General features: G+C 26.8%; 1 protein-coding gene and 1 long non-coding RNA gene across 4 annotated transcripts; one reads left to right on the top strand and one right to left on the bottom strand.

The window, feature by feature from the left end:
- Positions 1 to 3,444: 3,444 nt before the first annotated feature.
- Positions 3,445 to 16,714, bottom strand: LOC126907881 (bromodomain-containing protein DDB_G0280777-like). 3 transcript variants are annotated; one of them, XM_050689536.1, is made up of 2 exons: positions 16,603 to 16,714; positions 3,445 to 4,847 (listed from the first exon to the last, which is right to left on the bottom strand). In XM_050689536.1, exons 1-2 carry the CDS (start codon positions 16,612 to 16,614, stop codon positions 3,591 to 3,593), a joined length of 1,269 nt encoding a protein of 422 aa, XP_050545493.1. In that variant the 5' UTR covers positions 16,615 to 16,714; the 3' UTR covers positions 3,445 to 3,590. The 3 variants fall into 3 exon arrangements, with proteins under 3 accessions (XP_050545493.1, XP_050545495.1, XP_050545496.1); XM_050689538.1 differs by lacking the exon at positions 16,603 to 16,714 and adding an exon at positions 12,563 to 12,748; XM_050689539.1 differs by lacking the exon at positions 16,603 to 16,714 and adding an exon at positions 11,989 to 12,010.
- On the top strand, positions 13,353 to 19,773 carry LOC126907897 (uncharacterized). The gene is made up of 3 exons (XR_007704650.1): positions 13,353 to 13,610; positions 16,629 to 16,808; positions 19,670 to 19,773. It is a non-coding gene; the product is annotated as an uncharacterized LOC126907897 (long non-coding RNA).
- The last annotated feature ends 2,032 nt before the right edge of the window (positions 19,774 to 21,805 follow it).

The raw sequence follows: 21,805 nt of genomic DNA, 5'->3' as shown, positions 1-21,805 counted from the left end.
CGGTTCATTATTGAACATTGAACTCTCCCAGCACTCGTGGGTCGCTTGAACCGACCGTGAACCAAAATAATGCTACTCGGGTATAATTTCTTGTTTTTTCTTCATTAAATATAATTTGTTAACTATCTAGTTAAAGTGAGTCCCAAAGGTATTTATAATACATATGTGTTTATAGCTTGAAACCATCTGAAGTTACTAAAAAATTGTAATTCAATTGTTATTATTTAAAATTTATTTTGTTATGTGGTCATTATGTCTATTCCTACAGTAGTAGATGTACCTGTACATATATTTTATTTTATGTTTGTTACCCCCGCCTCTTAATTGATAAGTGAAATAGCAATTCAGCTCAGCCCAAGAAAGTCAGATAAGACAATTTGTAGTACTTTTGAAACTTTTTGTAATTGTAAGTCCAGCTGGGACTTCCAAGGGGGAGTATGTTCAAGCACACGCCAAAGATACCGTCAGTTGATACTAGTGTAGCTACCCTGGTAACGGGTAGTTATGTTGTGGCGTTATCAGTTCAGATAACGTCCCGCAATTATTGCTCATGTATAACGTATTAGTGATGGGAATTTCGGGTCGATCGAACGATCCGGATCGTTTGGATCGGATCGTTCAAATGACCCGTTCATATAACTCGTTCTTTCGTTTATGTCTTACGATCGGTCACGGTTCTTATCAATTACTCCTTACTATGGTTTTTCTGAACGAGTCGTTCAAATTCGAATTTTCACCATGTAACATTACCGTGATATCAGAATTTTTACTGATAATACACTTGTATAATCAGGTTATATATTAATTTTTCAAATACAAATTACTTGAAATAACATAATATGCTGTTATACACGAATATTTTTGTATAGAATAAAAACAAATAATTTATACTAGCGGATGAGTTGCAGTACATAAATCCATAGAATTTGTTTCTATAATAAGCGAAATCATTTAAATTATTTGTTTTCATAAAAGGAGTTTTATAGAGAAATTAATTCACCTAAATCAGATATTACAATTTACAGCAGCTATGACCAGATTATAAAAGAGTGAGGTGGTTTAATACNGCCAGATTATAGAAGAGTGAGGTGGTTTAATACCTCTCACAACAGCTATATTAGTCTAATAGTCAATTTTTGTCCTAGTTGCTAAATTCACTAATTCATAGACCTATTTTCGCTTATAAATAATTATATGAATGTAATATTTATGAAATAAATAGCTATATATTGATAATCAAAATTGTTCTTCAAATGAACAATATAGTAGGATACTTGAAATAATCCAACTGTATTAGACCTGCATGATTATGTTAGTAGAAACATGTCACAACTTTGAAAATTTAGTCTGCAGACTTACAATAAAAATGTTTTTATCACAAACCAAATAGTGTTGCTTTTAAACTCTCATTGGTAATATGTATTTTTTTATTTAATTTTTTAAGAAAACATTATAAGTATATACTTATAAAGACTATATTTTTCGTTTTTTTTTAAAATTTTTATATTATTAGAATATAAGGTTAGGCATAGGTTTTAACCGAAGTGCAGGTACACGTTCAGTAAATGAACGAATCATGAAACAGTGTGTCCGATATATTGCGTGAAACGAACGAACGTATGAACGAATGAACGATATCTATTTTTTTTGCGATCCGGATCAACTCGTTCACTGATATGACCCGTTCAAAAAGACCCGTTCGTTCGTGAACGACCCATCACTACTACGTATGTTGTAAACATTTCGTCGTTGTTGGTTCAGCTATGAACGTGTGAATAGTTTTTTTCGCTCCTAAAAAGCGTAAAAACTACATATTCACCCACATGCTGTTTGATTTTTTCTAATTAAAACAGCTCAGTTTGTGTCAAGGTTTTCTTGTAAGCCAGTTTAAGGGAACTCGCTTCTTCCTTCATCTATTGTACACTTTGCTAAAATCAACGTATGGTACACAGTAAAATGAATAAGAAGTATGCTCGATCAAATTAGTGCGCATGACATGCCTAGGGATAAAATATGCAACCAACAATATTAATTTTGTCCATATTTTTAAGATTTGAACCCCCCGTTTTAAGGGAAATGATCCGATTAAAAAAAAAATAAATCGAATGAAAAAGGGATATAAATATTATTATAGTATTTTAAAGTTTTTTATTTTTTTTATTTTATTAGCTTTCAATACAGAAGTATTATATTTTAAAGTTAAAAATGTAAAATATAAAATCGAGAATTTTAACACAAAAATAGGATACGGTAGCCAATTTCACCGTGAAGACAAAATAAAGTCCTAAATTTTTTTTTTTCATAATTAAGTATACTACATAAGCTTTAATGTAAGGTATATATAAAAGTGTCAGTATTTCTGGAACACATTAAAAAGTTAATTTTTTGTGAAAAAGTTGTCATTTTGAATCCCCCCCTGTGGGCCTGTAAAGTGTCAAATTTATAAAAAATATATGAAGAGTGAATGTGTCAAACGTTCTATGTGCCAAAAAAGTGAAAAATTGTTTTATTTCTGATTTATGTTCTATGTGCCAAAGGCCACAATCTTGTATGTGTTTCAAATGTCAATTAAATTTTTTACTTGTACAAAATTGCATTCATAGATGGTGTTCGATATGTGAGACATGCACATGTTACCATTGTTTTTTGTGTTTTCTGAACAAATATGTTTTAGGCACATAGAACTTTTGACACATTCACTCTTCATATATCAAATGATGGTAAGGACATGATGCATTTATTAAAAAAAAATTATATTGTTTTGTTCAATTTTGAAAAAGTTATGGCAGTTTTAAGAAAAAAAAATTGAAGAAATTTCGAAAATTAGTAATTTTTTTGGAGGTTTCCTCCATTTACGAGGAACAAGGAAATTTTTTTCAATTTTTGAGGGTAATGTCTTCGACTAGATACGATTTGTGATCTTTTGATGTATCCTTGAAAGAAATCCGTTCGATGAGAGCTGAGAATAGTGGTAATAGACAAAAAAAAAAAAAAAACACATAGTAAAAGCAATACCTTCTCAGCTTCGCATTGAAGCTAACAATTTAAAAATCTTATAATTACATAACCTTTACCATTTAACAAAAACATAAAATAATATTATCTTCCAAAAAGTAAATTATAATATACTTATATACTATGAAAATATTGCATGAGGCATAGTTAATTAACCATTTCATATTATATAGTTTATAATAGTATCTTATTTTCTCTTCTTAGTATAGTGTATAATATAAACTCTATTATACACTTTATCAATGGTTCGGCACACAGAGAGAACTTATAAATTACTTATTTACAACGATATTAGGATAGAGTTTAAATTTCTACAATTACTCCATATCTCAATTAAATATGATAAAAATATTAATTCGATCTTTTAAACTACTGTCTACAAAAAATTATGATTGTGATTAAATTTTAACATCAAGTAAAACTCACGTGTTTTCAATGTTAAAATATATTTATGAACAGTAAAAATATTTAAAGTTAAACAGTAACTATAAAATAATAGACATACTTATATATATTTATATTAAATAACATATAATATAGATGTTGTAAATCATTTCATTCGGCCTTAAAATTTATTAAAGAATTCTATGTTCATGATTTAAAGCTAATACTTTATAAACTACATTTAAGTCATCTGGTAATTTTGGTACGGTTACTCTGTATTCGAACTCTTCCTGAGGTTGCCTCAGCACTCGAATTTGTTGTGTAAAATGTTCTGGTCTAAACTCTGTCTGTCTTTGTTGAAATAACTGTTGCTGATCGAATGGAATTGATTGAATTTGTTGAGGCTGTAACCATTGTTGAAAATGTTTATATTGTTGCGATGGGATTATTTGTACATGAGAAAATTGGTTTTTGAGTGCATTTGGTTGAACAAATTGTTGCCTATATAATTCTATTTGGTTATTTTGAGGTTGAGAGAACTGATATTGAACAGTTTGCTGTTGATTAAATTGCAATTGATTTTGATCTGATTGAATCATCTGATTTTGAAAAGCCTGTTGTTGATTAGGTCGTAAAATGTGTTGCTCGAATTTTTGTGGTTGTATAATATTATTTTGAACTGATTGTGGTTGGATATGTTGCTGTTGTATAGATTGTTGAGTCGGACGAGGTTCAACAAATCGCGGTCTAGACTGCGCTTGTTGTTCTTGAAATTGTTGAAATGTTAGTTGTTGTTGATAATTTATATTTTGTGGTAAATTAACAGTAGGCAAAAGTAGTTTACCAGTCTGCTGATTATGTTGAAAAAAATTATTTGCTTCGTTATCTATACTATTTTCTTTTCCTCTCGCTTCTTTTTTGGTTTTAAGAAATTGAATATTCTGTCGTTCTAATTGTTCTAACTCTGTATAAATGGGTATAGCACTCCTAGGTATTCCATTGAAATCTTGTAATGTAAAAGCAGCCAACAAAGGTACTTGGAAAAAATCTATTTGAGATCCCGAAACATTAGTAGGTAATTTTTCGATAAATTTATTGTTATTAACTTTGGTATCATCGGGTTGAGCACTAGGAGGTGGTAACAAAGTAATAATTTCTTTTGAATTATTTGGTGCTATTGAAGATAAAAGAGAAGTAGAAACTGGTGTATTATTTAATGTTATTTGCTGTTGTTGATTTCCACTCTGTTCAATTCCCCCCACTTGTTTATCTTCTTCGTCGAGTCTTGTGAGAACTTTAAGAAGAGCTTTTCGCAACTTAGGATCCAATTTTGCTGAAGGCTTTTTAGCCAAATCGTTAATCGACAGTGGGTCAAGTGGAACATTGGAGTTTAAATGTTGTTGTTCAGCTACACATAATGTGACAGTTAATAATGCTATCATTGATACCTAAAAATGAAAATAAATTATTAAAAAATAAATAAAAATGAGTATTTTAAATGTGTTTTTTTAAATTCAGGTTATTTATAATACTTCATCAAATTATTATTATAATACAAGCATTTATACATTTTTTTCGAAGTGTCAAATTATGTTCGAACTTATTTACGTATTTTTTAATTTCCATGTCGCATACATAAAATGACACAGAAAAATAAACTGTTAAAACAATTTTGCATCGAAGTAAATTTTTTAACTAGTCATTTTAACATTTTTATAATTTAACTGATAATTTTAAATGCGGGTACATTAAAATAAATACAAATATTACTTTATTCAAATTATAAATCATATACTTCATTAGAAAAAAATACTACATTACAAAATTTGAATGCATAAGTCATTCTATATTAAGTAAAATTAAAACTATATTAAAAATATTATTAATTTAAAAAACTAAAAAATATTAAAAATATTAAACTCAAAGCCACAAAAAAATTAATGAAAAGTCGCGGATACGTATTTCGGAAACAATGTTACCATTATCAACGCTAAACACATACTATTTATTCTATATGTTTAATAGTCTATTTGCAAATGGTATTTATATTTGACTGCTCTTTTAAGTAATTTAGCCTTTGTATATAATTCCACAACACGATTATTTTACCAGTTTTGAAAAAAAACACGGGTGCTTAATACGTTTCTAATTCCATTTCATGATACATTGTTCTATATTATTACTACTAACATATCCCTTTTTATTGACGCTCTTCAAGTAGTCTGTCATTTTGATCATCCTTGAAGTTAATTCAAATATTTAGTACGCTCCCTAAACCAAATACGTTGAATAGTTAACTACCGTCTCTTGAGACTGTTAGAATGAATAAGTGATAAGTTCTATCCGATATAACTGGTCAAAAGCCCATCCAAAAAAAAAAATGTCCTGGTGTGAGAGACCTTCAGTCCGTTGGATCGGATGTTAAGGAATCAATAAGAAGTAAGTATTTCTATATATGTTAGATAAACAACGTCCAATCAAAGATATTCATAAGTTATTTATGTTATCATAAGCCCATTATATCATTAGTGATAATAGAATAAGAAAATGAATAATAATTAATTTCAATTAAAAGTAAAATTTTAAGACGTATTTTTATTTTTTATTTCAATACAAATCAATATTCTATGAGTTGAAAGACTCTGAACGGAGTTTCGCTTCATCATAACGCCTACTGGTTTTATTATTTTTGTTATTATACAATTGTTTTAATATAATAGTATTCGAATTAAATAAAACGTATGATCGATAGTTAGATTACTATAGTTATTTATTTATTCGTATGACATGCATAACACAATATTACAACATAACTAACGAGAGTATAGATAAAATGACAAAATAAAATTTCGTGTTAAAGAGAGTTTTGTTTTCTTCACAAGTCAATGTCCAATTTTTCTAACCAGGCCACTGCCTCCTGTATCACTGCAAGGAAGTCTTCAGGTATCCATCGTACTTCCTTAACGGACATTCTTCGATTATATGGCTCATTTACTGTATACCCTACCCGCAATCATAGTTTAGGTCATCTACCAATTTCCATTTATACATTAAATCCATACATCTTCCTTACCTAGTTCTTGTACGGTTAAGTCTAGTCCATATTTTCCTTGGATGGTTCATTCCGGCTATTAGATTACGTGCACTCTCAAGATGTGCTCTTTCCCCAGGTATTTTCCTTGTCCACTATTCTTGCCATGCTTCTGGTATGAATTTTCTGTTTTAATTTCGTTAGCTCTCATCACAAAAGGCTTCCGTGACTTTAGTCTTAGGATTTCTAGTCCGTCTTCGTGGATCGGAAGATCTAAATACTTTTTGATTTTTTCTTTCTCTCCGAGTACACAATTTTGTCTGCGTAAATGAAGTAGTTCTATGTTAGCTAGTACTGAGTGCCATTGATTATTGATGCACATAACAGTACCAGCGATTTTGAGCATTGCCTTTTTCATTTGTACGTCGATTAAACTACAATGTTGACTGCCTTCCCAAACGGGTGCACAATATTCTGCAACAGAATTAGTCAGTGCCAAAGTTGAGGTTCACAGTACATGTGTTGATGAACTTCATGATGTGCCGGCCAATCTATTATTAAATTAATTTATTGTCTAGATTTTTGCTATAACATTTTGTAAGTGTGCTTTGAATATGAGTGCTCGGTTTAGTGTTATCTCAACATATACTGGTAGCTTACTATTATGGATGGTTTCCCTACATAAATATACTATTAGTTCTCTAGTGGACTCTTTGTTATTGAGATGGAACGCTGTTACAATCTTTTTAGAAGGGTTTGGCCGGAATCTCGTTTTTTTTGGAAAATTTTCATCATATATCATTAAATAATATTGGTGCTATAACTGAGCTCTAAGGTAAACTGTTGTTGAGCACATGTTTTGCTTCTCTGTCCTCCTAAGAAAACTCGAAAGTTCCGATTACCAAGTATCCTCTCGATATATTGTAGCAAAACTAGGCATGATATAGTTTTAACTATTGTCCACAGTAGTCTATTTTTCCAAACTGTATCATATGCTGCAGAGAGGTCTATAAAGTCAACTTCCGATTTTAGTTTATCATTGAAACCTTTTTCTAAGTGTGATGTTAAAGATAGCACTTGGTTGCAGTAACTTCGGTTTGGTCGGAGGCCTGCTTGATACGATGGGATTGCTGGCTTGATGATTGGGGATATTCTTCTCAGGATTATTCTCTCCATTAATTTTGAGAGTACGCTCAACAGTGAGATAGGGCGGTAGTTAGTTGGGTTGTCGGCGGGTTTACCAGGTTTTAATAATGCGATCACATTAGCAGTTTTCCAACTTTTAAGGACTCTACCACATTTATAGATCGCGTAGATGACTTCCGCAATCCAAAGATGGATTTTAGAGCCTAAGTTACGTAGGATTTTTGGGTGAATTCCATCTTTTCCGGGCGCATTGCCTGTTTTAATTCTTTTATTGCGTTGTACACTTCCGTACTACTGAAAAATACTGAGGAGATATTTCGTGGCTGATGAATTTTGGATATTTAATTAATTTTCATGAATCTCTTACTGTTTCTTATTACGTTTAATGTTCATATGACGGAAATTTATATCGCTTGAAATTATTGTAAAATGCAACTCTTTTAATATTATTAATTTGATGGGTTGTTTATATATTAAAATATAAATCTATAGAAGTATAAGGTGGTAAAGTTAAATTGACAAACCTACTTAAAATGAAAAAAATCCCAGGACACTGGAGTTGCGGCTTAATTGGGACAAATATAGATGATATCTGACAATGATTAAAATCATTAGCATATCACTTTAATGCAAATCTGTATACAGTGTTTAACTCTTAAAAAGGATTATCCAAAAGCATTATCAACTCCAATTTCCTTAATTATATGCTGATTTCAATCTTTATGATTTACAATTTACTTATTAATAATTTAGTTTTTACGAAGAAATGATAAAAAATCATTATGAGGTTGTATATTTTGTTAACTATTTGACAAAATTGTACATATGAATTTATCAAAAAGAAAATAGAGTTCAATTATTTTGACCCTCGTTAGTTATTATAAATAACTAAATTATAAATTTCAGTTACGAGTTCAGTTAGTAATTTTGTTTTAGTGTATTAACGATATTAAAGTAATAAATAATTTAAGTTACTTAACTCCACATGACTGATTTTTACCGAAAAATTAAAAATTTTGAACACTATGATTTGGTTATAATCATAGAACAATTTATTATTTTTAAAATTTTTCTAGTTTTCAACAAAGGGTATTAATTATGGATAAATATTTTTTTAGGAATCACTAGTTTATTAAATTTATCTGTAGATCAATTGTGTAATAAGTATGGTTGTTGTAATCATTTTAAAACCTTCGATTATCTCAGTGAAAAAAAATTTATTTGTCTAAATTGGCTATACCTCAAAAATTATGATATAATCAAAGTTTTAACTCAAGTTAGCACTTAAAAAAAACCTAACGGAATCGATAAAAGTTTCTTTGTGTGCACAACAGTTATTTTCACCCTCAACTTCTTACTTTGTAACCAGCTACTAGAAATTTCATCAATATTTTTTAACTGAAATGCCTCCTTGTACCTTGTAATGCCATGTACTCCTATTTCTTTTCAAAAATCTTTTTCTTTTCAAGTATTGGTAAACAATTATGAACAAAAATAAATAGCCCTGATACATCTATTTAACAATTTTAAAGTATTGTTCAAAAAAATATTGAAAAATAAAAATGTTCTTGTAAGGAAATTAATAAGTAAATAAAAGTGTACAAGAAACCAAGTTCAAATCATTAAAAAAAAATTAAACTTTCAAATAAGAATTCTAAAATTTTAATTGAAATGCAAATGTTTCGTAGTAATAAGTTGAAAAAAATTTATTCTCGAGCTCAAAAAGCATTTACATTAAATTTATTTTATAAGTCTCCTACAACTTATAATATTTTAAGAGATAACCAGAATATAGTTTTACCTGGAATAACATCTATAATAAATTTATAATCAACATCTTCAAAGGAAAAACAACTCGGAATAAACCAAGGAAACAATATCCTGAACTCATGAACTATGCGTCTTTTGTTTCACTGAAGAATATATTTCGAACTTCCGCGTATGATTTGAACAACAACTAATAGAATTAAAATTGAGCAGGGTAAGTTCAATTACCTGATCCATAAGTGGGAGATGACCAAGTCTTTTTTTTTGACTGCGGAAAACTTCAAACGGTAAGATACATCGTACAATTCTGCCCTCAGAGGAAATAAGCTAGAGAGGTGCTTGGAATTTACCCAGGAGGTAGTGATGCGATTGAATGGTGGTTAACCAACTTGGATGGATGACTTTTAGTTATCATTTTTAATTACCAAAAACTTTTCTGTATTTACCTAATTTGTTTATTCACTGTTTATATACTTATTTTTTTACCTCTGTTTTTACATATCTATTTGATTATTTATATATTTATTGTTATGCCAATGCTATATGCTAATATAATATAATATAATATAATATAATCCAGCACATAAGAAATATCTTACTTCTCTAATTATTATTCTAATATTCAAGAAAAACTGACTAATTTTCTTACATTAACTTTAGAGACCTGCTCGAATGCTTATTTCAATGGATAACCCAGTTAAAAATTGTTAGATAAATTTTCATGTAATCCATGTGAATATAAATTTCTCTAAGAGGATTTTTAATTTATTATAAAATATTTTAAACACAAAATTAAATAATTATTGCCAAGTTGAAAAAACCAAAAGAATTTTAATAAATTTGTGATTGATACTCAACAGATAATTCATCATTTTTTAAAAGAAAAGTCGTATACAATACAACTAAGTTTTAAATTAAATAGTATAATCAAAAAAGAAGTATTTTCTACAGTAAATATTTCAGAAGAGTGCTTACCACACTTAGAATATTTAACTATGACTTTAATACATTGTAAACTTTTTAGAGTATTATCTATCTTAACTTATTTTATAATTTTTAGTGATCTGAACTTAGTTCAAAATTACTTTTTGTTAATATATTTTTTTATAAAATATTTATGATTTGTTTTTTTTTTTTTAATATTTCATTGTATTATTGAAAAAGTAAATTACTAATTTTTATACATGAAAACCTTATAAAATGCGTAATTAATAATCACATCTACACTTGATTACTGGTAAGTAAAGAAATTAAACACCAAATAATATAAAAATTTTAACAGTGGAAATTGGTACCGAGAAAATTGTTACGTAATAAGTTAAGATTTTCAACACTAAGAGAATAATAAAAAAACAAATAATAATCAAATATACATCAATATTAAAAAAAAAGAAAACTCATTGTTTTATCGAATTTATACATAAAACAAAATATTTCATTTAAATCAAATTTTTTTTAAAAAGTTATCCATTTAGAAAATTAACAAATTAAAAAATAGTGTTCACTATAACTTAGAAATGTATTGTTTTTTTAGCAACATACTTATTAAAAATGTTGAGAACAGTGATTTTTATAATTCAATTACCCACATATCTAGTATCTCATAAGTTACTTCTGAAATGTTGTAAGTAATTTTTTTATGAATTATAATAATTTGTTAAAAAGAATAGATATATTTTTGTTGAACTCAAATTAATTTATATATTTTTTTAACTTACTATTATTTTTTCAAATTAACTTTTAACTTAATTTATTTTAAAAAATTACGGATTACCTATTTTTCAAACAGAAAAGTGTATGTCATAATTTTATCTTCTAAAAATTTGTTTATTTTTATATAAACTTGTTGAAATTACGTTACATTGTCGTCTTTGTATTGTACCATATATCTCAGCAATTAAAAATTTTTTTTTTTTTTGAAAAATATATATTTACAATATAACACTCATTTTAGAAGTAATTAACCACATGATGGTAAAATAAGAGTTTTAGAGGTTCTTGAAATAAATAACCTATTACTAAGTATAAAATTAATTAAGTATTCAATTATAATAATATAAATATACATTTTAATATTAATATTAGTGTTAGGTCCGCTCGTAGTTTGTTATCAGTTATTGTTCAGTTAGCGTACGGCTTTCTAACGTGCAGTACCTCTATGTTAATAAATGTTGTTTTAACTAAAAACTTTTGAGTAAAAATTAATTACTAATAACCTAAATCCGAAAGAACCTATAAAGCGTAAATACAGTCCACAACAATTAGTTTAAAAATATTAAAAAAATTTATATTTTGAATTATTATTATTATAATTTATATTTATTTTATTATAGTTGAGTGTTAAACTAATTTTAGATATTATTATGGTCCACCAAGCTGATATTTAATTACTAAATAAACAAAAATATTGTAATATAAAACTAATGAATACAACAGCTAATATATATTTCAACTAAACATGTAAAAACTAAAAATTATTCCAAAATATATTTTAAAAAGTGTATTTTGGTAACACACCTTCAGCTGTTAAAAAAAAAATAAAAAATTTATATACATTAAAATAAATCTATTATTGATAAAAACAACAATATTATTAACATAATAATCCACCTAAAATTATTGAAATATAATACATTAAAACATACTATATGTGTGTTGATGACATATTCATTATTTTTAAAGGAACAGAAATACGAGCAGAAAATGTTATAAAACACTTAAATGGAACCAACAAATACATACTCTTCACTTTAGTGACAAAAAAATAATCAAATTAACATTATTGATCTTAATTTCAAAATTTACAGAATACCAACACAAACACTCAATAATTCCATTTAATTCAAATCACCCATACACCCAAAAGAATGCATTTCTCAACTCAATACTTTACAGATTAGAAAGAATTCCCATGAATACAGATAACTACAACATCTATTAATGAAATGTATCTAAGAATAAATAACAATATATAACAAAATAATTAAAATAAATATCCTTTTGATCATTGTAATATAAATTACAATAATTTTTTAACACAAAAATATGGCAGCAAAATTAATGGAACACCAACTCATACCATCACATACTAATTGCGATGATTAAGGCATATAAAAATTATAATGCAGCTGCAATAGATTTTACATAGGAAAACCAAATCGAATTTTAAAAAATCGATATAAAGAACATATAGTAGAAATAAAACAAAAGAAAACTTACCCAAATCAAATTTTGCTAGACATGTATTAGATAATAATCGTATTCATAATGATATCAGAGGATCTATTTTAGACAATAACAGCAATTACTTATATCAACGCAATCCTAGAAGAATTACACATACATAATGAAGTCAAAAATTTAATTTCAACAACTTATTAAACAAGAAAAACAGCACAACTTATCAATATATTCTAAACATTCTTATCAACCAGAATATAAATACAGCTTTAAATAATTTCCACTAGTCATTATTTTAGTCAAATGCATACAACATATTTATATAACAAATATTTTTAACATCAATTTTACCTTTTTGGATATATTTTGAGTAGTGTGATTTATTGAATGTTTTTATAATGGTTAATGTATACTTAGTGATTTTTTTATTAATTATTTTGTGTTAGTAATCTGATGATGGCTAAGGCCGAAACTATTATAATTACTTTTTATTTTTATAATACTCTTGACTTTAATTTTTTATATTTTTAAAATTTGATTAATATTAAAATTTTTATTTTTTATGATTATAAAACCCAACCAAACTATACAAAAACAGTATATATTTTTCTTCTATCTGAATAATTTCGAAAAATCAACATTCTCGATTACTCCACAGAGTTAACTATATTCAATAATAATAATTTTTTAAAAATTTTCCATCTAATTAAAAAAAAAATATCTATCATTATTATAATTTTATTTTAAAAAAAGGTATTTAACGAAAATTATGAAAACTCTACGTTAATTAGTCATTTAATGAACAAGAGAAATTAAATATAACGTTGAATCTAAATATTTTTGTTAAGCTAAATTGTTTACCTTTCTAATACGATTTATTGACTTGTTTATGTCTTGAGATAGTACATCCTAGTATTTTCCTAGACGAATTTATGTGAAAAAAAAATTACGGCTTCAAGATTATATCTATATTTAATATTTTTTAAATGTGGATGGAATAGAATCTAAAAAACGCCTGTGATTATTTAGTTGTAGTCTGTGTAGTGAAACAGGACTTAAAGAACATTTTACAGACATCTTATAAAACGTGAGTAGCTCTGTTTTATAAAAGACATTTTTGAAGTTCCCGCTTAATAAAATTTTATATTGACAGTTTAATTTCCTATAAGATCTAATTTATCTTGTTTACATGAATATTATTGTACAAATATTGAATTATGAACTGTTGAACTAATGCCTATAAATTTGACCTTTCTAAGGCGGTGGGATCACAGAATGCGAAGTGAAAGTGAGAATTAGGTTTGGTTCATTCCTTATTACATTAAATTTAAATGTATTTTGTTCTAAATAACAAAAAAACAATGTATTATGCATACTTAAGAAGGTGTAATGTCACGACACTAGGCGTATATCACGGTTTACATTTGCGGTCAATAAAAAGTTTAGTTTAGCTTTGAGTGTTAAAATTATTTTTATTTTTACTGCTCAATGTAATACTTTCTCAAAATATTTACAATATCTTCCTTGCGAAGCAGTAACGCCGATCCCTTTATACATGTATTACAGTAGCAGTAAATTTTTAAGATGGTAATATTTAAACAATATTTAAATATTGTTATCATTAGTAACGTAAAACTACTTAATTAAAATTTAATCGATTTATTTTAGATATCTTTGTTCTATATTTGTAAAAAAAAATTGAATTACGTTTGGTAAAATAAATGACATACACAACAAAAATAATAAATCAAATTTAAACCACTTTTATATGAAACTTTTCTGTATGTCAAACAGTTCGTCTACAACAATTAAATAAACAAAGTCGATTTGAACGGTCAAGATAAAAATATGTTGTTTTTTTAATTTTTATGCCTAAATATTATAGATACAGCTTTTTTGTTAATAATATTTTTTATGGCAAACATTTAGTTATATAATTTTTACTGTAAATAGCATAGTTTGTAAGTGACAAAAATCGAAAAAGCATAGTCAATTTTCAATCCTCTTACGGCATGTATTAACGCCACTCAATATAAACTAAATTTTATCTAATAGGAATATTTTAGGGTAGTGTGTATTTAATGAATTATTGTAAAATAATTAACTTATATGGCTAAGAAAAGCCTTAACAATGCATATAAAATTTGTTATCGGCACCGCTGTCGAAGTAACGATAGCCAACATATTCACCTCCTGTGTCTTCTTTAAGGTTGTGAAAATAATTTTTTTCCTAATGATTAATTGGTAGTGAACACTCAACTGGTTAAACTTATTCTTTCAAGTTTTTTTACTTCTTATTGACTATCACTCAATGACTATGATAGTCATACAACAATGTTAATATACGTCGGTCAATATTATTCTTGCAACTGTCACTATACCGTTATAAGTAATTTGTATAGAAATCACATATTTTTTCTGAGAAGACGTTTTTGGTTATTACTTTAATCAGAGAAAGTTCACAATATCTTATACGTTGTAACACCTTTAAATCATCATAACCGTTGTACATTACTTTAACTGACTGATAATTTAGGGTTGTAAATTCCAATATGATTTACTAAATTTTATGAGTTGCTCCATTGGATATTAAATTGGATCAAGTTATGGTTATATATTTACATCGTAAATTTCTAAAACATATGCAATATCTTGCAAATAATAAAGACGTGTATTAATGATATTTTACAAATCCGGAAGCGAAAGGAGAATATCAAATAGATTTGTGATACTATTTGTATTGTTATTATACATTTGTATGATAATTCACATAACTATAGAATCAATGTTACAACCAAAGGGAGTAAGGATTTGTAAATAAATAATAATAATAACTTTAAAATCAGGCAATGGTTGAACTTTAACAAACTTTAAAAATTTACTAAATATAATCATCATATTTATAAATTTATAAATCTTATAGTTGATATAACTATAGTCTATAGTTTTACCAATAATTCTATTGTCTGTAGTATAGAAATAGATCAACGTTTCAATATATATATATATATATATATATATGAGGTTGCTATAAATAAATTTAAAAAAAATTCAGTCGGCAAAAACAATTATTTTGCCACATCATAATAATATGATATATTAGAGCAATTCAGCCATATATCCTACGTTCTATTTTAGAATATGGGTCCATCATATGGAATCCTACAACATCATCTCATATACAACAGCTTGAAAGAGTACAAAGAAAATTTATTCGTTTTATAGGTTTTAAACGAAATTTAACATATAATATTGATGATACTTCAGTACAAAGTTTACAATTTAACCTAAAACCTGATTCTCTTTTAGCCCGTCGTAATATGTTAGACACATCTTTCTTATTTAAACTAATTAATGGTACCATCTCCTGCCCTCCTCTCCTAGATCGTGTATCATTTTACGTACCCCAATATAATACACGGTCATGCTTTACTTTCCATATTAAATTACACCGCACAAACTATGGTAAAAATAATCCACTTAATAGAATTTTAACATTAGGTAATACATCAAACTTTGATTTCTTTTTTGATAATCTATCAAATCTAAAACGTTATTATTTAAATTATTAATCTGTCCAAATAATATTAATTTTTATTCATACATTTTTGCATAATTGATCTTATGTACCTCCCCTAAATATTTATATCACAATTATTTTGTATATTACTTATTATGTAAACTATGTTAATATGTACTTGAGCCTACCAGGCGTTTATTCAAATAAATAAATAAAATTAATTAATTAATTATAATACAAGATGCGAAAATTTAANTCAGTGGCTATATCTCAGAATTATAACTGAAATTTAAAATATTTTTTTTAAAATTAGATTATTACAGTAAACACTACCCCTTGAAATATTCTTCACTTTAATAACATAAAATGTAATATATACATTTTTTATTACTTAGAAGAATCATTATGATGTTTATAATTTAATTTTAATAACTTTTTCAAAAAAAGTAATAATTATATTTTTACTTAAATTTAATAGCCTTTTTTTAAAATTAAAATAAAATTTGTTTGACTGTTTATCTATTGTACGAAAAAATGTATAAATAGTAAAAATACTAACCTGTAGTAACATTTTGATGTTTTCAGTAGATGTTCTGAACGACAACTAAACTTTGAATAAAATACAAACCACTCAATCAACTACAGTAGTAGAGACGTGCATGTAATGATGCTAAACCTTAACCGGCCCCTTCATACAATCTTTCCGGGGGCGAGAATTTCACTTTTTAAGGTCGCGACCTTAATGATCTCTACCATAGGTGACTGGTAAGTGAACTATGTAAAAAGTCGGCTCTCAAATGTGATTTATGTGAAAGACCGTTTACTTCCGGTTATTCTCTTATGAATCGATAAACTTTGACAAATCATGTACAAATATGAATAAAAATACGCAATAAATTTAAAAAAATTCAAGTTTGAATTTATATCATATTCATAATAAATAAATCACGTAATTTTGTGTAATAATATTACTGTGAATAATGTATGAACGATTGTAAGGGTTCAAAATATCGACGATTTAAACCTTAGCGAATTTAAATACAATTTCTTCATATTTTAAGGGTAGTGCATGTATTAGCCAAACTGTAAGGGGCCGGTTAGAAACCAAAACTCTTTTACATATTTACGAACCCAACCTTGACCAGCACCTTAATTTAAAATAGAATTTTGTTTAAGAAGTTGGAATCCATAATTTAATTTGACGTCAAGTACATAATGATTTTAATATGAATTACTAGGCTTTGCCTAGCTGGGGCTCTACCCAGCCCCAGTCCTTGCAAGCCTCAAGTGTCGTAGGTACGTTAGGGCTCTTCGGGCTGTCCTTACGGGTAGGCCACTGACTCCGCTAGGAGTAACCGTCTACGCCGGGCACGATATGTGTTATGTAAAAAAAGTAAAACTCGAAAAGTAGTTAACCAGAAAATTATTCCCATTTGTAAATTAAATAATAATTATTGAAATAACAATATGACAAAATAATACTTATGTGTATTTACAGTTATACTTCATAACAATCTACAAATTATTATATGATAAAAAAAAAATTACTAGTAAAAAATAAATACTAATTACTATTACAAACAAAAGATAGACAAAAGAAAACTTAATAATCATTAAAAACGATCTTTAAATGTTGTTAACTACATAAATTAACAACTTAAAAGGAAATTGAGAAGTGCAAAGAAAAATCATATTCTATTAAAAAATATACGTATTGACTTAAAAAAAAATCAAATGTTCACAAATAACTTTCCTAGAATAATGTCGTTGAGTTTTTTCATTTAAAAAAAATTTCGAAAATCGTACGTCATTAAATAATTTTTCCAGCGTTGGCTAATTTACAATGTTTTATTATACATAATAAGATTCTTTTAGTGGATCTATAGTGTTTATAGGATATATCTAGAGAGTTATTAAACGCGCTTAGTCTTGGATCGACGTGTTGCGATAGTAAAAGATAGTAAAAGATTTTGCAAAAGCTGTAAACTGTTAAGCCAATTACATAGAACCGGGGCGGATTAGCCCATCAGGGAAACTGATTTTCCAGTGGATCTATCGACCTATCTATAATTTAATAATACATAATTTTCTTCTAGCGTTCATTTTTCAAGAATAATTAAAATTTTATCATAAAGTTTAATGTTCATAAATGTTGAAAAAGAATCGAAAATATTCATTCTAATGATATTATAAATATATTAAGTACTAAACGTAGATTTTTTGGAAATATATTATTTTTTTTTTAATTGATAAAAGGACGCTATACAAAGAATAAAATATTTTGAACTATGTTTTCCATGGAACAACTTTATTTGATTTGTTTTGATGCCACAGTCCCAAAATTTTTACTATTTTTTAAAAGAGAAAATTATTATACGTGATCCAGTGTTTTTATTTTTTCGTTAACATAATTTCTAACATTTTGTATCACTATTAAACATTCCCATTTTTTATTTTTTAAATGATTAATAAATAGCTTCAGAGTTGCTTTATCGTAATGCGTGATAAGAAATTTTAAATTGTTTAGTACGTAATTATTAATCTCTACATACATTTAATTTTATAAAATTAAAATTGTGAGTTTTACAATTAATGTGTAACACAAATAATAGGCCTCGGAGTCATTAAACAGCGTTTTACAAATTTCAGATTAACTATAAATATATTTATGATACATATAATTCTCCTTATATAATATATTTATTATATGTATGTATTTGAATGCATGTATGCACTATATTGAATATAAAATTAAATTAAATTTTATATGAGCATTTCTACTGCGGTAAACTGGGTGTTTTAAGTCCAATTTGATCACGCGGATAAGTGTCTTTGGTAAGAGTCAAAATAATAACTGTAATGTAACATTCACCGGTGGAACACTGACCACCGAACAGTAGTGAGATCCCTTTTTATTAGGAATAATGTCATTAACAATTAAGATTATAATTAACATAAAATGTACAGTATTAATGATTACTTTTTAAATATTAGTATAACACACTTTCTAATAGTTACATAATAAAAATAAAAAGATATAAAATGGGTTTACGACACGTCATTATATATTTTTTTCAACTTTTCAATCTAAAATAAAATTGCTATATATTCTTAGAGAAAAAATGTATTTACAATTACTCCACTTGACCCTATTACCAAGTAGTGTATTTTTTTAGTTCGGAGATAAATATTTTTAATTTCCATTTTTTGCACATACGAGGTTTTTATGTCTAGTTTAATTTGAAGTTTGTCATAAATAATGATTCTTTAGAAATTGAATTAAACGAAATGGTAGAATAATAATATATGATAAATTGATTTATGATTTTTTTGATAAATGTGAAATGGCATTTATTTTATGATTCCTATATACATTCGTTTATGTGTATTATTTTTTAATAATTTATTTCACTAATTTTATACTGGAAAAATATGAATTGATACTTAGTAAACTATTATTTCTTACTACATTGTGTATTTTAACGTTACACTGAAAGTTATAATTTCTAACTATTGTGTTGTAATCAGTATACTCTAATATTTATAACTTTACTAAGTTTTTTTTGTAATTTATGATACATACGCGTTACTTATGGTACATAGTCACTAATAATTTACTTTTATAGGATTCACATGGAGTATTTACTTCCGGAGATTGTAGACCCTCAGTTCCAACCATTATAAGTCGCTCAAGTCGGAAATAAATGAGCTAAAAAATATATATAGAAATACACACACATAAAAAAATAATTTAAGATAAATTTGATTGTTTTTCCTTTTCCCCCGTCGCTATTATAATAACTATTTACAATGCAAAATAGCCTTTGCTAAAAATTAACAGATGGCTGTAAATTAAAGGTGATTGTGTTGTGAATAGCAGTACTATACAAAAAGGTACAAAAAATTTTCATTCTCCATTCTCAGACGAAAAGAAATAATTTACAACTGGCTAAAAATTAGAATATTCACCAACAATTTCAATTATACCCAATGTTAAACTTAACTAAGTACCAACTATATATAAGTTACTGGATATTATTATTGCATATTTTATATAATACAATAAACTATTTAAAGTGATCTAAAAATTAATTTCTTCATAGTTTGTGAATAAATTATTAACTACAAATGTGGTACTCGTAACACTTGAACATTTAATAAGCAATAGCATTTGAAAGAATATCATAATATAATCTTATGATATTTTATTATAATTACATATTCATTTTGTTTTTTATAACATGCGATTTATTGCCTTTGTCAATAAAAATAATATTTAATTTACATCATAACAGTCGGCAGTAGATTGACGAGCCACTTTATAATAATATAAGGCAGCCGTACAGGTGCGCGTATGCTTCATTTCTATCAGAAATGATAGAATGAAGGTGAATGAAGAGTCAGTTGTAAAATATCTAAAAGCGTATTCACTCGGTCNTTTCTATCAGAAATGATAGAATGAAGGTGAATGAAGAGTCAGTTGTAAAATATCTAAAAGCGTATTCACTCGGTCATATCGTTGTTTCATTTGCCCGTATTTGTCCTCTTAATATAAAAAGTGTTATATTTATTATTATTGTTATAATAATAAATATATTATAAGTAATTGTTATAAGTATTGTTATAATAAACGGCGAGCATAGCAATCAAAATTTGTTTTTAAGAATATTAGTCTTAGTAAATATTTCTGGATAAATATGGGTGTTCTTTGTTAATTTAAATCCTTACGTCTCAGATAAGTGATTTGTTAATGGAACTATTTTATTTTATTTTAGTGTAAATACAGAAATAACCTATTATTCTCAGTTAGTCATTTAATTGATAACAAAAAGTTTAAAATAATTCTTTACAAGTGTAGTATTAATTTTTTTAACTTAATTACATAAATGTATCTGTATAAATATAACTATTTAAAGTTTCTTCGTAAATAAGAATTTTCTATTACTTATTGTTTTAAATGTGTAAATCGTAGGTAAATTTGTTAAATGTATATTACTAACCAATGGCAGATTTTAAACATTTTTATGAGAAACAAATATACAGTAGAACTCCAATTATCCGAACTCCGATCATCCGAATCGCCGATTATCCGAATCACTTTCAGAAAAAATCAGAAAAAAATTTGTCCAAAGTCCGCGGCGTCAGTGTAGGCACAACACGTGGTAAGAGTTCCCACTCCAGTTCCGGCGCATTGCAGTCACCTGTCATTGTTTATTTTGATTAGTCAGTGAATGGGTCCCGGTCCCCATTAATTCGGATAATTGGAGTTCTACTGTACATATAATTTTCTAAATTTTTGGTATATAAGATATTTTTAAGTATTAATCAAATAGTTGAAATTGANATAATTTTCTAAATTTTTGGTATATAAGATATTTTTAAGTATTAATCAAATAGTTGAAATTGAAAATGTTTTCTTTGGATCTCTCCATCGGATAATTACAATAAAAATTACCTCAAAAAAATATTTATTACTTCAATAATTTACAGGAGTATGCAGAAAACAGGTCAATTGTTATAAACAATGAGAACAATAGAAATCCGTTTCCTTACTTATTGAACACCCTGTATATAAGTGGTGATCTGTTTATACCACTCAATTACTGGCAAATAAATATAATATTTAAAAAAATATTTGATGTTTGTCGTGACAAAATAAAATTCCACTTAGAGGAATATAGAATTTATCATTCGTCGGAAATTTGTTTTGATAAAATTCAGGATTTTTTCAAATATTATTTTTGGAGCTTCAAAAACAACTC

This window comes from Daktulosphaira vitifoliae, unplaced genomic scaffold (genome assembly GCF_025091365.1).
Source record: "Daktulosphaira vitifoliae isolate Bord-2020 unplaced genomic scaffold, ASM2509136v1 Scaffold_5, whole genome shotgun sequence".
Classification (NCBI taxonomy): domain Eukaryota; kingdom Metazoa; phylum Arthropoda; class Insecta; order Hemiptera; family Phylloxeridae; genus Daktulosphaira; species Daktulosphaira vitifoliae.
Note: the sequence above shows the minus strand (reverse complement) of the source record. Positions and strands in the feature narration are given on the sequence as shown.